At 33.1% G+C, this 15,865-nt stretch overlaps 1 protein-coding gene across 1 annotated transcript in view; it reads left to right on the top strand.

The window, feature by feature from the left end:
* LOC143051531 (uncharacterized) overlaps positions 1-15,865 on the top strand; it is a 335,962-nt gene that overhangs the window by 243,455 nt on the left and 76,642 nt on the right. The window contains exons 6-9 of the mRNA XM_076224422.1: positions 6,050-6,148; positions 6,777-6,875; positions 7,670-7,771; positions 8,316-8,417. Coding sequence (XP_076080537.1) covers positions 6,050-6,148; positions 6,777-6,875; positions 7,670-7,771; positions 8,316-8,417 — 402 coding nt within the window. The remainder of the gene's footprint in view (positions 1-6,049; positions 6,149-6,776; positions 6,876-7,669; positions 7,772-8,315; positions 8,418-15,865) is intronic.

The raw sequence follows: 15,865 nt of genomic DNA, 5'->3' as shown, positions 1-15,865 counted from the left end.
CATTTACCCCTTTTGTACTGAACATGACATGTGACACCTGATTATACAACCTGCATTTACCACTCTTGTACTGAACATGACATGTAACACCTGATCATACAACATTCATTTACTACTCCTGTACTGAACATGACATGTGACACCTGATTATACAACCTGCATTTACCACTCCTGTAATGAACATGACATGTGACACCTGATCATACAACATTCATTTACTACTCCTGTACTGAACATGACATGTGACACCTGATTATACAACCTGCATTTACCACTCTTGTACTGAACATGACATGTGACACCTGATTATACAACATTCATTAACCACTCCAGTACTAAACATGACATGTGACACCTGATCATACAACATGCTTAACCACTCTTGTACTGAACATGACATGTGACACCTGATCAGACAACATTGAGTTAACCACTCCAGTAATAAACATGACATGTGACACCTGATCATACAACATTCATTTACCCCTTTTGTACTGAACATGACATGTGACACCTGATTATACAACCTGCATTTACCACTCTTGTACTGAACATGACATGTAACACCTGATCATACAACATTCATTTACTACTCCTGTACTGAACATGACATGTGACACCTGATTATACAACCTGCATTTACCACTATTGTACTGAACATGACATGTGACACCTGATCATACAACATTCATTTACTACTCCTGTACTGAACATGACATGTGACACCTGATTATACAACCTGCATTTACCACTCTTGTACTGAACATGACATGTGACACCTGATTATACAACATTCATTAACCACTCCAGTACTAAACATGACATGTGACACCTGATCATACAACATGCTTCACCACTCTTGTACTGAACATGACATGTGACACCTGATCAGACAACATTGAGTTAACCACTCCAGTAATAAACATGACATGTGACACCTGATCATACAACATTCATTTACCCCTTTTGTACTGAACATGACATGTGACACCTGATTATACAACCTGCATTTACCACTCTTGTACTGAACATGACATGTAACACCTGATCATACAACATTCATTTACTACTCCTGTACTGAACATGACATGTGACACCTGATTATACAACCTGCATTTACCTATCCTGTACTGAATATGACATGTGACACCTGATCATACAACATTCATTTACTACTCCTGTACTGAACATGACATGTGACACCTGATTATACAACATTCATTTACCACTCTTGTACTGAATATGACATGTGACACCTGATCATACAATATTCATTTACCCTTTTTGTACTGAACATGACATGTAACACCTGAGCATACAACATTCATTTACTACTCCTGTACTGAACATGACATGTGACACCTGATTATACAACCTGCATTTACCACTCTTGTACTGAACATGACATGTAACCCCTGATCATACAACATTCATTTACTACTCCTATACTGAACATGACATGTGACACCTGAGTATACAACCTGCATTTACCTCTCCTGTACTGAATATGACATGTGACACCTGATCATACAACATTCATTTACTACTCCTGTACTGAACATGACATGTGACACCTGATTATACAACATAAAATTGAGAATGGAAATGGGGAATGTGTCAAAGAGACAACAACCCGACCAAATAAAAAACAACAGCAGAGGGTCACCAACAGGTCTTCAATTTAGCGAGAAATTCCCGCACCCGGAGGCGTCCCTCAGCTGGCCCCTAAACAAATATATACTAGTCCAGTGATAATGAACGCCATACTAATTTCCAAATTGTACACAAGAAACTAAAATTAAAATAATACAAGACTAACAAAGGCCAGAGGCTCCTGACTTGGGACAGGCGCAAAACTGCGGCAGGGTTAAACATGTTTGTGAGATCTCAACCCTCCCCCTATACCTCTAACCAATGTAGAAAAGTAAACGCATAACAATCATGACAATACGCACATTAAAATTCAGTTCAAGAGAAGTCTGATGTCAGAAGATGTAACCAAAGAAAATAAACAAAATGCCAATAATACATAAATAACAACAGACTACTAGCAGTTAACTGACATGCCAGCTCCAGACTTCAATTAAACTGACTGAAAGATTATGATTTCATCATATGAACATCAGGCACAATCCTTCCCGTTAGGGGTTTAGTATCATACCATCATAACATATATGAGAAGAACATAACCTGTGTCGCATTTACCACTCTTGTACTGAACATGACATGTGACACCTGATCATACCACTTTCATTTACCACTCTTGTACTGAACATGACATGTAACACCTGATCATTCCACTTTTATTTACCACTCTTGTACTGAACATGACATGTGCCACCTGATCATACAACATGCATTACCACTCTTGTTCTGAACATGACATGTGCTACCTGATCATACAACTTTCATTTACCACTGTTGTACTGAACATGACATGTGACACCTGATTATACAACATGCTTTACCACTCTTCATGCTCTTGTACTGAACATGACATGTGACACCTGATCAAACAACTTTCATTTACCACTCTTGTACTGAACATGACATAACACCAGATCATATCACATACATTTACCTCTCCTGTACTGAACAAGACCTGTGACAACTGATCATACAACCTGCATTTACTACTCGTGTACTGGACATGACATGTGACACCTGATTATACAACATACATTTACCACTCCTGTACTGAACATGACATACCACTCCTGTACTGAACATGACATGTGACACCATTGCTATATTACCCTTACACTCACCACAAACATACACCATTGCTATATTACCCTTATACTCAGCACAAACATACACCATTGCTATATTACTCTTATACTCAGCACAAACATACACCATTGCTATATTACCCTTATACTCAGCACAAACATACACCATTGCTTTATTACCGTTATACTCACCAAAAACATACACCATTGCTATATTGCCCTTATACTCACCACACGCACACACCATTGCTATATTACCCTTATATACTCAGCACAAACATACACTATTGCTATATTACCCTTATACTCACCACAAACATACATTTTTGCTATATTACCCTTATACTCACCACAAACATACACCATTGCTATATTGCCCTTATACTCACCACACACATACGGCAGATTTTACAGTATTGTGTTCTGTCTCCTACTTTCATGTTGCTAATGTGACGGAGACAAAAATGAGTAACGTTAGCGACATTTGGACATGTCACATGAGCAACAACATCTTTAAAAGTTAAAATGTATGCACACAGTGATGTTTAATATATGCCTGGAGTAATAAAATTGTACAGTCTGGTTTAGAATTTCTAAATATACAGAATGTCATTTGCAGGTGTACTTTATATCAAATGAATACACAAGAAACCAAAAAATTAGTAACGTTAGCGACATTTGGACATGTCACATGAGCAACAACATCTTTAAAAGTTAAAATGTATGCACACAGTGATGTTTAAAATATGCCTGGAGTAATAAAATTGTACAGTCTGATTTAGAATTTCTAAATATACAGAATGTCATTTGCAGGTGTACTTTATATCAAATGAATACACAAGAAACCAATTCGTAATAGTAACATTAGCAACATCTACTATCATGACATTATGTTTTGTTGCGAACGTCTTTTTGATGGACGGAATACATTTAAGGTCCTCTTGTAACGATATTACATACAACTTACCTTCTTTGCTTCCCCATCATGTGAAGGAACTGACTCCGAATCTATTTCTGCAAAGGGCGATATCGTAACTCCTATACAGGAGAGTTACAGATATAAATATATGTTGCTCACGTGACACTGATTTGGACGGAAACCTCGAACAGTAACGTTCGCAAAAAATAAAACAGCCAATGATATTGATTCCTCAAGTCCTTTGACCCCCTTACGTCATCCAAATTTAATATGATTGCTATTTTCAATTATTTATAAAACCCGGGATAAAAATAACTACAATGGGCTGTCTGAGAACTAACAAGAAAATTGCGATCGTGACATACCACAATGGACGGAAAAGACGTGACGTTAGCAACAATATTATTAAATTACCTTTTTTATCCTTTACCAATAAAAATCTGCCTTAAAGTTATGATTAAAACACAAAAGAAGACTTTTTATTAAAATATAAGTCCATGTTATTAGGCTCCACTTATACATACACCATTGCTATATTACCCTTAAACTCACCACTAAATATAAATAATACTTCAAAATTCCACTCCAAATAAGCTGGATGTCAGTAAAGTAGGTCATTATGTCTATTCCATGTCCAATATTTTGAAATTGAAAACCCTCTAATTCTAACATAAAACACAAACACAGAGTAATTTTTATTTTTATTTACTCAGAAAGACACATTTTATTCAATAACATAATGCATTACTCCATTACACAGTCTGTTTCACAGTTTCAGCAATTGCTTTTTTGATGGATACAAAAAACAATAATTCCTTCTTATTGTAAAATCTGCCTTACACCATTGCTATATTACCGTTATACTCACCAAAAATATACACCATTGCTATATTACCCTTACACTCAGCACAAACATGTACCTTTGCTATATTACCCTTATACTCACCACAAACATACACCATTGCTATATTAGCCTTACACTCACCACAAACATACACCATTGCTATATTACCCTTATACTCACCACAAACATACACCATTGCTATATTACCCTTAAACTCACCACAAACATACACCATTGCTATATTACCCTTAAACTCACCACAAACATACACCATTGCTATATTACCCTTATACTCACCACAAACATACACCATTGCTATATTACCCTTATACTCACCACAAACATGTACCTTTGCTATATTACCCTTATACTCACCACAAACATACACCATTGCTATATTACCCTTAAACTCACCACAAACATAATTACACCATTGCTATATTATCCTTATACTCAACACAATCATTGCTCTATTACATTTTAATATACTCACCACAAACACACACCATTGCTATATTACCCTTATACACAACAACTCATAAGATATGAAGCAACATTTTACACGGAAATACCACTAAATATTTTCTAAGCTTTGATCATTATTTTTAATTTACACAAAATGATGTTGTTAATCAGACAGGTTTAATGGACCACACATTATTGTTAGAATTATATAAAGTGGGATCTCATTTTATTCGTAACACAGAACTGAATCAGATCGTTATGGTTTTATTTTTTTCTTGACGAAAAATTATTTTGTAATTATTTGATTTTAATGAGAAGTTAATGAAAACAAATTGTGTTAACATATTTGGTAAGATAATGTTAATTCTACAGATCTAATGTAAAACATCTTTTAAAAATAACAAATACTTGACAGAATTATATAAAGTAGGGTCTCATTTTTCTTGTCTCTTCGTACTGAATCAGAAAGTATAACTCGTTTTAATGTTTCTTGAAAAATGTTGTTTTTCAAACTTTGATCATTCTACGTAATCATTGTTAATCAGACAGATTTAATGGACAACAAATATTTGTTAGAATTATATAAAGCGGGGTCTCATTTTATTCGTAACACAGAACTGAATCAGATAGTAAAGGTTTTATTTTGTTTCCTGACAAAATATTATTTTGTAAACATTTGATTTTAATGAGAAGTTGATGAGAAAAACTTATGTTTACATCTTTAGTAAGATAATGTTAATTCTACAGATTTAATGTAAAACATCTTTTAAAAATAACAAATACTTGACAGAATTATATGAAGTGGGGTCTTATTTTTCTTGTCTCTTCGTACTGAGTCAGAAAATATAACTCGTTTTAATGTTTCTTAAAAAAAGTTTTTTTTTTTAACCTGACAGTTCTGATGGAAGTTCTGACATCTCACAATAAAACATGTTGTTTATTTACATAAACATAAATAAAAGTGTGACTGGTCATTTTATTCAGTTTTGACCACTGATTCATGTGATATATATTTTGTTTATATTTATTACACAACATTGTCCAGTTTATGACACAAGTTTTGATGTCTGTTATATGTTGATATTACAGGATGGAAGGACACCATTAATGTTCGCGGCTAGGGGAGGACAGCTGGAGGTGGTGACTTTCCTAGTCACTCACAAAAGTCAGTTAGAAGCCACAGACAGGGTAATGATAGATTAATCAACTTACTCTGACTAAACACCATTTTATACAGAATCTACACAAAATCATGTTGTTAATCAGACAGGTTTAATGGACAACAAATATTTGTTAGAATTATATAAAGTGGGGTCTCATTTTATTCGTAACACAGAACTGAATCAGATAATTAAGGTTTTATTTTGTTTCTTGACAAAAAATTATTTTGTAAACATCTGATTTTAATGAGAAGTTGAAGAGAACAAATTGTGTTTACATCTTTAGTCAGATAATGTTAATTCTACAGATTTAATGTAAAACATCTTTTAAAAATAGCAAATACTTGACAGAATTATATAAAGTGGGGTCTTATTTTTCTTGTCTCTTCGTACTGAGTCAGAAAATATTACTCGTTTTAATGTTTCTTGAAAAAAGTTTTTTTTTAACCTGACAGTTCTGATGGAAGTTCTGACATCTCACAATAAAACATGTTGTTTATTTGTTGTTTATGTAGAATATAAATACACGTGTGACTGGTCATTTTATTCAGTTTTGACCACTGATTCATGTGATATATATTTTGTTTATATTTATTACACAACATTGTCCAGTTTATGACACAAGTTTTGATGTCTGTTATATGTTGATATTACAGGATGGAAGGACACCATTAATGTTGGCGGCTGTGGGAGGACACCTGGAGGTGGTGACTTTCCTAGTCACTCAAGGATGTCAATTAGAAGCCACATCCAAGGTAATGATAGATATAATGACCTTACCCTGACCAAACATCACTTTATACAGAATCTACACAAAATTATGTTGTTAATCAGACAGGTTTAATGGACAACAAATATTTGTTAGAATTATATAAAGTGGGGTCTCGTTTTATTCGTAACACAAAACTGAATCAGATAGTGAATGTTTTATTTTGTTTCTTGACGAAAAATTATTTTGTAAACATCTGATTTTAATGAGAAGTTGATGAGAACAAGTTGTGTTAACATCTTTAGTTAGATAATATTAATTCTACAGATCTAATGTAAAACATCTTTTAAAAATAACAAATACTTGACAGAATTATATAAAGTGGGGTCTTATTTTTCTTGTCTCTTTGTACTGAATCAGAAAATATAACTCGTTTTAATGTTTCTTGAAATTTTTTTTTTTTTAAAAACTTTTGATCATTCTATGTAATCATTGTTAATCAGACAGATTTAATGGACAACACATATTTGTTAGAATTATATTAAGTGGGGTCTCATTTTTATTGTCTTGTCCAGCTGAGTCCATTGATATAAATATTGTTTATGTTTCTAGAAAAAAGTTTTTTTTTTAACCTGACAGTTCTGATGGAAGTTCTGACATCTCACAATAAAACATGTTGTTTATTTGTTGTTAATGTAGAATAAAAATACAAGTGTGACTGGTCATTTTATTCAGTTTTGACCACTGATTCATGTGATATATATTTTGTTTATATTTATTACACAACATTGTCCAGTTTATGACACAAGTTTTGATGTCTGTTATATGTTGATATTACAGAATGGAATGACACCATTAATGTGGGCGGCTTGGGGAGGACACCTGGAGGTAGTGACTTTCCTAGTCACTCACGGAAGTCAGTTAAAGGCCACATCCACCCAGGTAATGATAGATATAATCACCTTACTCTGACCAAACATCACTTTATACAGAATCTACACAAAATCATGTTGTTAATCAGACAAGTTTAATGGACAACAAATATTTGTTAGAATTATATAAAGTGGGGTCTTATTTTTCTTGTCTCTTTGTACTGAATCAGAAAATATTACTCGTTTTAATGTTTCTTGAAAAAAGTTTGTTTTTCAACTTTGGTCATTCTACTGAATCAAAATAAAATCATGTTGTTTATCATACATGTTAAATGGACAACAAATACTTGTTTGGGTTATATAAAGTGAGGGTTGCTATTATTTGACTTGTTTCACTTATATAATTTAGAGTTTACTATTTTACCTTTTTTGTTTCACTGAATCAGAAAAAGTGAATTTATATCTTAATCTACCATTTAATAGTTTATACACAAATATAATTGGATATTTTCTTACCAGATGTTTTATTTCTTACATTCAGTAAATTGTTTGACTCCTCTCATGATTTTGTTATGACACACCATTAACATGTTTATATTTTTCTATTGTTATAGAGTGGACGAACAGCTTTACATTATGCTGCTGAGTTTGGACGGATTGATGTAACAAAATTGTTAACAGATAAAGGATGCAGTCCTTGGGTGAAAACAAAAGAGGTAACATTCAGTTTTATTGTTATTAGATAGATAGATATTTTATTCTCTAAAAACTAAATACAAGTCAACAGAGAAAGTACAATTACAATATAAATACAAATACAATAGTTGAGGATAAACAGCTGCAGATAAAATATAATAAAGTACAACTTTATGATGAAATACCTGTATAATAAACAGGTTAAACTAAATATGAAAAAATCAGTCTGTGCTTAACTTTTACATGGAGGGAAAAACCTTTTTATTAATACACTTAATAAATGAACACAGTTTTTTTAAGGAGGCTCGCGGGTATAAGATTTTCAGAAAAAAATTAAACAATAATTTTTCATTACAAATTTCATTTATTACCTTAAGTAGTTATTACTTTATCATTATGGTACAAGAATCATTCCAAAAAATCAATTGGTGTGGGCCTCAGGTGACTTTTAAAATGTAGATATCATTGGAAAAGCTCCAAATTATTTCCCTTTTTGTGCAAAAATGTCATTTTTGGCATTAAAATTGAAATATCTTTTTTAACTCATCGGTGACCTATATTTTTTTTTGTTGTTTTCGAAAAAAGCTGTACATAAACTAAATAATTGTAAAATTTAAGCGATTTCTGTAATTTCCATCTCATCATACTCTACCAACACACACTACATCAATCATATACTACTGACACAACTACCATCTCATCATACTCTGCCAACACACTTAACATCAATCATATACTACTGACACAACTACCATCTCATCATACTCTACCAACACACCTAACACCAATCCTACATTACTGACACAACTACCATCTCACCATACTCTACCAACACACCCTACATCAATCCTACACTACTGACACAACTACCATCTCATCATACTCTACCAACACACCCTACATCAATCCTACACTACTGACACAACTACCATCTCATCATACTCTACCAACACACCTAACACCAATCCTACACTACTGACACAATAACCATCTCATCATACTCTACCAACACACCCTACATCAATCCTACACTACTGACACAACTACCATCTCATCATACTCTACCAACACACCCTACATCAATCATATACTACTGACACAACTACCATCTCATCATACATCTGCAACTCACCTCACACCAATCCTACACTACTGACACAACTACCATATCATTATACAGCACCAACACACCTAACACCAATCCTACACTACTAACACAACTACCATCTCATCATACTCTGCCAACATACCTAACATCAATCCTACACTACTGACACAACTACCATCTCATCATACTCTCACCAACACACCTTACACCAATCGTACACTACTGACACATCATACATCACCAACACACCTAACACCAATCCTACACTACTAACACAGGTACCATCTCATCATACTCTGCCAACACACCTAACATCAATCCTACACTACTGACACAACTACCATCTCATCATACTCTACCAACACACCCTACATCAATCCTAAACTACTGACACAACTACCATCTCATCATACTCCACCAACACACCTAACACCAATCATACATTACTGACACAACTACCATCTCATCATACTCCACCAACACACCTAACACCAATCATACATTACTGACACAACTACCATCTCATCATACTCCACCAACACACCCTACATCAATCCTACACTACTGACACAACTACCATCTCATCATACTCCACCAACACACCTAACACCAATCATACATTACTGACACAACTACCATCTCATCATACTCCACCAACACACCTAACACCAATCCTACACTACTGACACCAATAATACACTACCAGCTCATCAACCATCTAATTATACTCCAATTACACATCTAATTGTATCAGTAGTGTAGGATTGGTGGTAGGTGTGTCAGTAGCATATGATGTAGTAAATTATAATCCTGGTACCTTTGATAACTAACTCCAATAATACACTACCAATTCATCAACCATCTAATTATACTCCAATTACACATCTAAGTCCAATAATACACTACCAGCACATCAACGAACTAATTATACTCCAATTACACATCTAACTCCAATAATACACTACCAGCACATCGACCATCTCATCATACTCCACCAACACACCTTACATCAATCATATACTACTGACACAACTACCATCTCATCATACTCCACCAACACACCTCACACCAATCGTACACTACTGACACAACTACCATCTCATCATACTCCACCAACACACCTAACACCAATCCTACATTACTGACACAACTACCATCTTATCATACATCACCAACACACCTCACACCAATCCTACACTACTGACACAACTACCATCTCATCATACTCCACCAACACACCTAACACCAATCCTACACTACTAACACAGGTACCATCTCATCATACTGCACCAACACACCTTACACCAATCCTACACTACTGACACAACTACCATCTCATCATACATCACCAACACACCTAACACCAATCCTACACTACTAACACAGGTACCATCTCATCATACTTTACCAACACACCCTACATCAATCCTAAACTACTGACACAAGTACCATCTCAGCATACTCTACCAACACACCCTACATCAATCGTATACTAATGACACAACTATGATCTCATCATGCTCTACCAACACACCCTACATCAATCTTATCATACTTTACCAACACACTTGATACCAAGCATTCACTAATTAATCAATTAGCCAATATAAAAAGTATAAAACAAGAACAGTGTTACCCACATATTTCAGCCTTTTATAATGCAGGTGTCATTTTGCTTGTAAATAGAGAAAAATGATACTCCACAGTAACATATATTACAGTTTTCTTCATGTGTCATTAATATTATGATAATGAATCGAACACAAACAAGAAAAGTGACACTCCGCAGTAACATATGTTAGCCTTTTACTCATGTGTCATAGTTGTTGTCAATAAAGCACATTATAGAATAATAATATTATTATTCGTGTGAATCGAACACAAAGCACGAAAAATGACACTCTGCAGTAACACGTGTCAGCCTTTTACTCATGTGTCATAGTGGTTGTCATAAAGCAAGTACTAGAATAATAATACTCTCATTGTCAATGTGAATCGAACAAAAATCACGAATAATAACACTCCACAGTAACATATGTAAGCTTTTTACTCATGTGTCATAGTTGTTGTCAATAAAGCACGTACTAGAATAATAATATGGACTCTCATCATCCATGTGAATCGAACAAAAATCATGACTAATAACACTCCAGGTGTCATAGTTGTTGTAAATAAAGCATGTACTATAATAATAATATGGACTTTCATCATCCATGTGAGTCGAACAAAAATCACGAAAAATTACACTCCAGAGTAACGTATGTCAGCCTTTTACTCGTGTGTCATAGAAGCTGTCAATAAAGTATGTACTAGAATAATATTACTCTGAATTGAACACAAAATACGAATAATAGAACTCCACAGTAACAGGGGTAAATTCAGTAAAAAATCTCCCATTGACTTTAATGCTAATCTATGTGTGGAAATAAATGTATACCTGATTTACCTTTAGAAATTAAAAACTTTCATATATCATGCATGAAAGTACAAATGTAGCCCTATCTTTTGCAACAATAAAAACATAGGGTCATGCGGCATTTTTGGGCATTCACATGGCCTTGTTTACAAACAATGTAGATTCGCACTGAATTCCTATACTGACCCCCATTACTTTTCAATCCTGTAGGGGAAAAAAATAGTACATTCAGCATTTATTTATTTTATTTTTTCAACTCTAGTTTTGATCCATCTACCATAAAATATTTATTACAAACATTATCTACCAATCAGAAGAGCACATGACTTCACTTTTAGACAGAAAGCTCTCCCCCAAATGGGCGGTCCCTGATGACGTATATTTATTTACTGAATTTACCCCTATAAGGGACTTTTTTACTTCTTTTCCAACTTTTTTTGTAATAAACATGTAATGTATCCAATTTCCAAGTTCCAGTTTCAATACAACCTTCATAAATGCTGAATTTGTAAAGATAGAGTAAAATTTATACTACAGCCCATACTGCGGCCAATGTATATTTGGTATATAAAGTTGCGCATTGACTGTTTTTAAAAGAATGGTGTAAAATACTATGTTTAATACATATAAATTGTTTTCTGTGTTTGCTTTGACCAGTATTGCAAGTACATCTAGAAACTAAAGTCTTGGTGTACTCTTGGTTAGATTTTTCCTTATATGGAGGTTTTTGATTAAATACCATGAAAAGACCACAAAAAGACTTTTCAAAGGCTTTTTTAAGCAGTATCATACCAAATAAAACAACAATTATGTTTCCTTATACCAAATCTGTGTTTTAATTACTTGTAAATTTCACAAAATGTCATTGACAATCACTCTGCAGAAATTCCTGTTACCCCAACATCAGGATGGGTTCTTCGCCAAAACTAGACAGCCAGAACTGAAGTAGAAAAAAGTGCCAAATATGAAAAAATAAGATTAGGTATGACCAAACTTTACATTTGGGAGATTCAAGTAACAATTTAGAATATTTAAAAGCCATTATTTAACATAAAAATCCAATTACAAACATTTCAACACTTGTTTCATAGATGAAGGACATGTACATTTGTAATCATGAAAAGTTGTCTAGCATATTCTTTAAATAAAGAAACGCAATGCGTTATGTAAAAATAAATGAATACCTTCATGCGGTTAGATTATTCGAGTGTTAAAATACTAGAAAAGTGCTTATTAAACACTTGTTCTACAACTTAACATGGGGAACACAGCTAAAAAAAACACACTATGTCAAAGGGAGGTAATCCATTTTTTTCATATGATTTTATACATTATGAGGAGAAATATGTGCAAAATATGATGTAAATGGGGAGAATATTTATGCCTTTCATTGATATCATAACTTTCAAGTGTAATTTCTATTGTTTCTTTCAATCTGGACACAAAAACTGATTTTTACCATATACTCCATGCTTCTCTCACAGTACACTGAGTGCATCCTGGATAGCTGCGGTTAAAGATAGAAATTTGTGTAAAAAGCAACTTCAAAAGGTTCCGAAATCCTTCCATTACATTAACATTTACAGGAAATGAGTTTTGTGATTATTGTGTGGCCTTGGCCAAGTACAGTGAAAAAGTGCATATTTTCCCATAGGGGTAAATTCAGTAAAAAATCTCCCATTGACTTTAATGCTAATCTATGTGTGGAAATAAGTTTATACCTGATTTACCTTTAGAAATTAAAAACTTTCATATATCATGCATTGAAAGTACAAATGTAGCCCTATCTTTTGCAACAATAAAAACATAGGGTCATGCGGCATTTTTGGGCATTCACATGGCCTTGTTTACAAACAATGTAGATTCGCACTGAATTCCTATACTGACCCCCATTACTCTTCAATCCTGTAGGGGAAAAAAATAGTACATTCAGCATTTATTTATTTTATTTTTTCAACTCTAGTTTTGATCCATCTACCATAAAATATTTATTACAAACATTATCTACCAATCAGAAGAGCACATGACTTCACTTTTAGACAGAAAGCTCTCCCCCAAATGGGCGGTCCCTGATGACGTATATTTATTTACTGAATTTACCCCAACACATGTCAGCCTTTTACTCATGTGCTATTAAACTTGTGAATATAGAGCAAGCAAGAATATACTAGGAGTTGCACATAAACATGATTATTTGTTCAAGAAATAATCAGAGATATGTATGAATAAAGAAACAATCCCAGCTGTATTTTGCAGAATGTATTTTAATATAACAGTTGTACCAGTATGTTCCAAATATGTAGAGTTAGTAAAATCCCTAAACACTCTGTTGTTACTTATTACAAGTTAATGACACAGACAAAATTAACTGTAGTTTCCAAACAGATTGTTGAATTATCATAAAGATAGCTTTATTTCTTGTAGTTTGTTTGGTTTTAATGTAAATTTTACATACTGCAATAATTTCTTTAACAGTAAAATCTCAAATACTATTCATTGATTTCTTTATAATGACACTTTATATTTGTTGTTGGTCTAGGTTTACTGGTCTTTATGTCAAGTATAAATAAGACTATTCTGCATTGTATACTTTATATTTGTTGTTGGTTAAGGTTCACTGTTCTTTATGTCAAGTATAAATAAGACTATTCTGCATTGTATACTTTATATTTGTTGGTTTAGGTTTACTGGTCTTTATGTCAAGTATAAATAAGACTATTCTGCATTGTATACTTTATATTTGTTGTTGGTTGAGGTTCACTGTTCTTTATGTCAAGTATAAATAAGACTATTCTGCATTGTATACTTTATATTTGTTGTTGGTTTAGGTTTACTGGTCTTTATGTCAAGTATAAATAAGACTATTCTGCATTGTATACTTTATATTTGTTGTTGGTTAAGGTTGACTGTTCTTTATGTCAAGTATAAATAAGACCATTCTGCATTGTATACTTTATATTTGTTGTTGGTTAAGGTTCACTGGTCTTTATGTCAAGTATAAATAAGACCATTCTGCATTGTATACTTTATATTTGTTGTTGGTTAAGGTTTACTGTTCTGTATGTCAAGTATAAATCAGACTATTCTGCATTGTATACTTTATATTTGTTGTTGGTTTAAGTTCACTGTTCTTTATGTCAAGTATAAATAAGACTATTCTGCATTGTATACTTTATATTTGTTGTTGGTTAAGGTTCACTGGTCTTTATGTCAAGTATAAATCAGACTATTCTGCATTGTATACTTTATATTTGTTGTTGGTTAAGGTTCCCTGTTCTTTACGTCAAGTATAAATAAGACTATTCTGCATTGTATACTTTATATTTGTTGTTGGTTAAGGTTCACTGGTCTTTATGTCAAGTATAAATCAGACTATTCTGCATTGTATACTTTATATTTGTTGTTGGTTAAGGTTCCCTGTTCTTTACGTCAAGTATAAATCAGACTATTCTGCATTGTATACTTTATATTTGTTGTTGGTTAAGGTTCCCTGTTCTTTACGTCAAGTATAAATAAGACTATTCTGCATTGTATACTTTATATTTGTTGTTGGTTTAAGTTCACTGTTCTTTATGTCAAGTATAAATAAGACTATTCTGCATTGTATACTTTATATTTGTTGTTGGTTAAGGTTTACTGTTCTTTATGTCAAGTATAAATAAGACTATTCTGCATTGTATACTTTATATTTGTTGTTGGTTAAGGTTCACTGGTCTTTATGTCAAGTATAAATAAGACCATTCTGCATTGTATACTTTATATTTGTTGTTGGTTAAGGTTCCCTGTTCTTTACGTCAAGTATAAATAAGACTATTCTGCATTGTATACTTTATATTTGTTGTTGGTTAAGGTTCACTGGTCTTTATGTCAAGTATGAATCAGACTATTCTGCATTGTATACTTTATATTTGTTGTTGGTTTAGGTTCACTGGTCTTTATGTCAA

Source organism: Mytilus galloprovincialis, chromosome 11 (genome assembly GCF_965363235.1).
Source record: "Mytilus galloprovincialis chromosome 11, xbMytGall1.hap1.1, whole genome shotgun sequence".
Lineage (NCBI taxonomy): Eukaryota > Metazoa > Mollusca > Bivalvia > Mytilida > Mytilidae > Mytilus > Mytilus galloprovincialis.
This window is presented reverse-complemented; position numbering and strand designations above follow the sequence as displayed.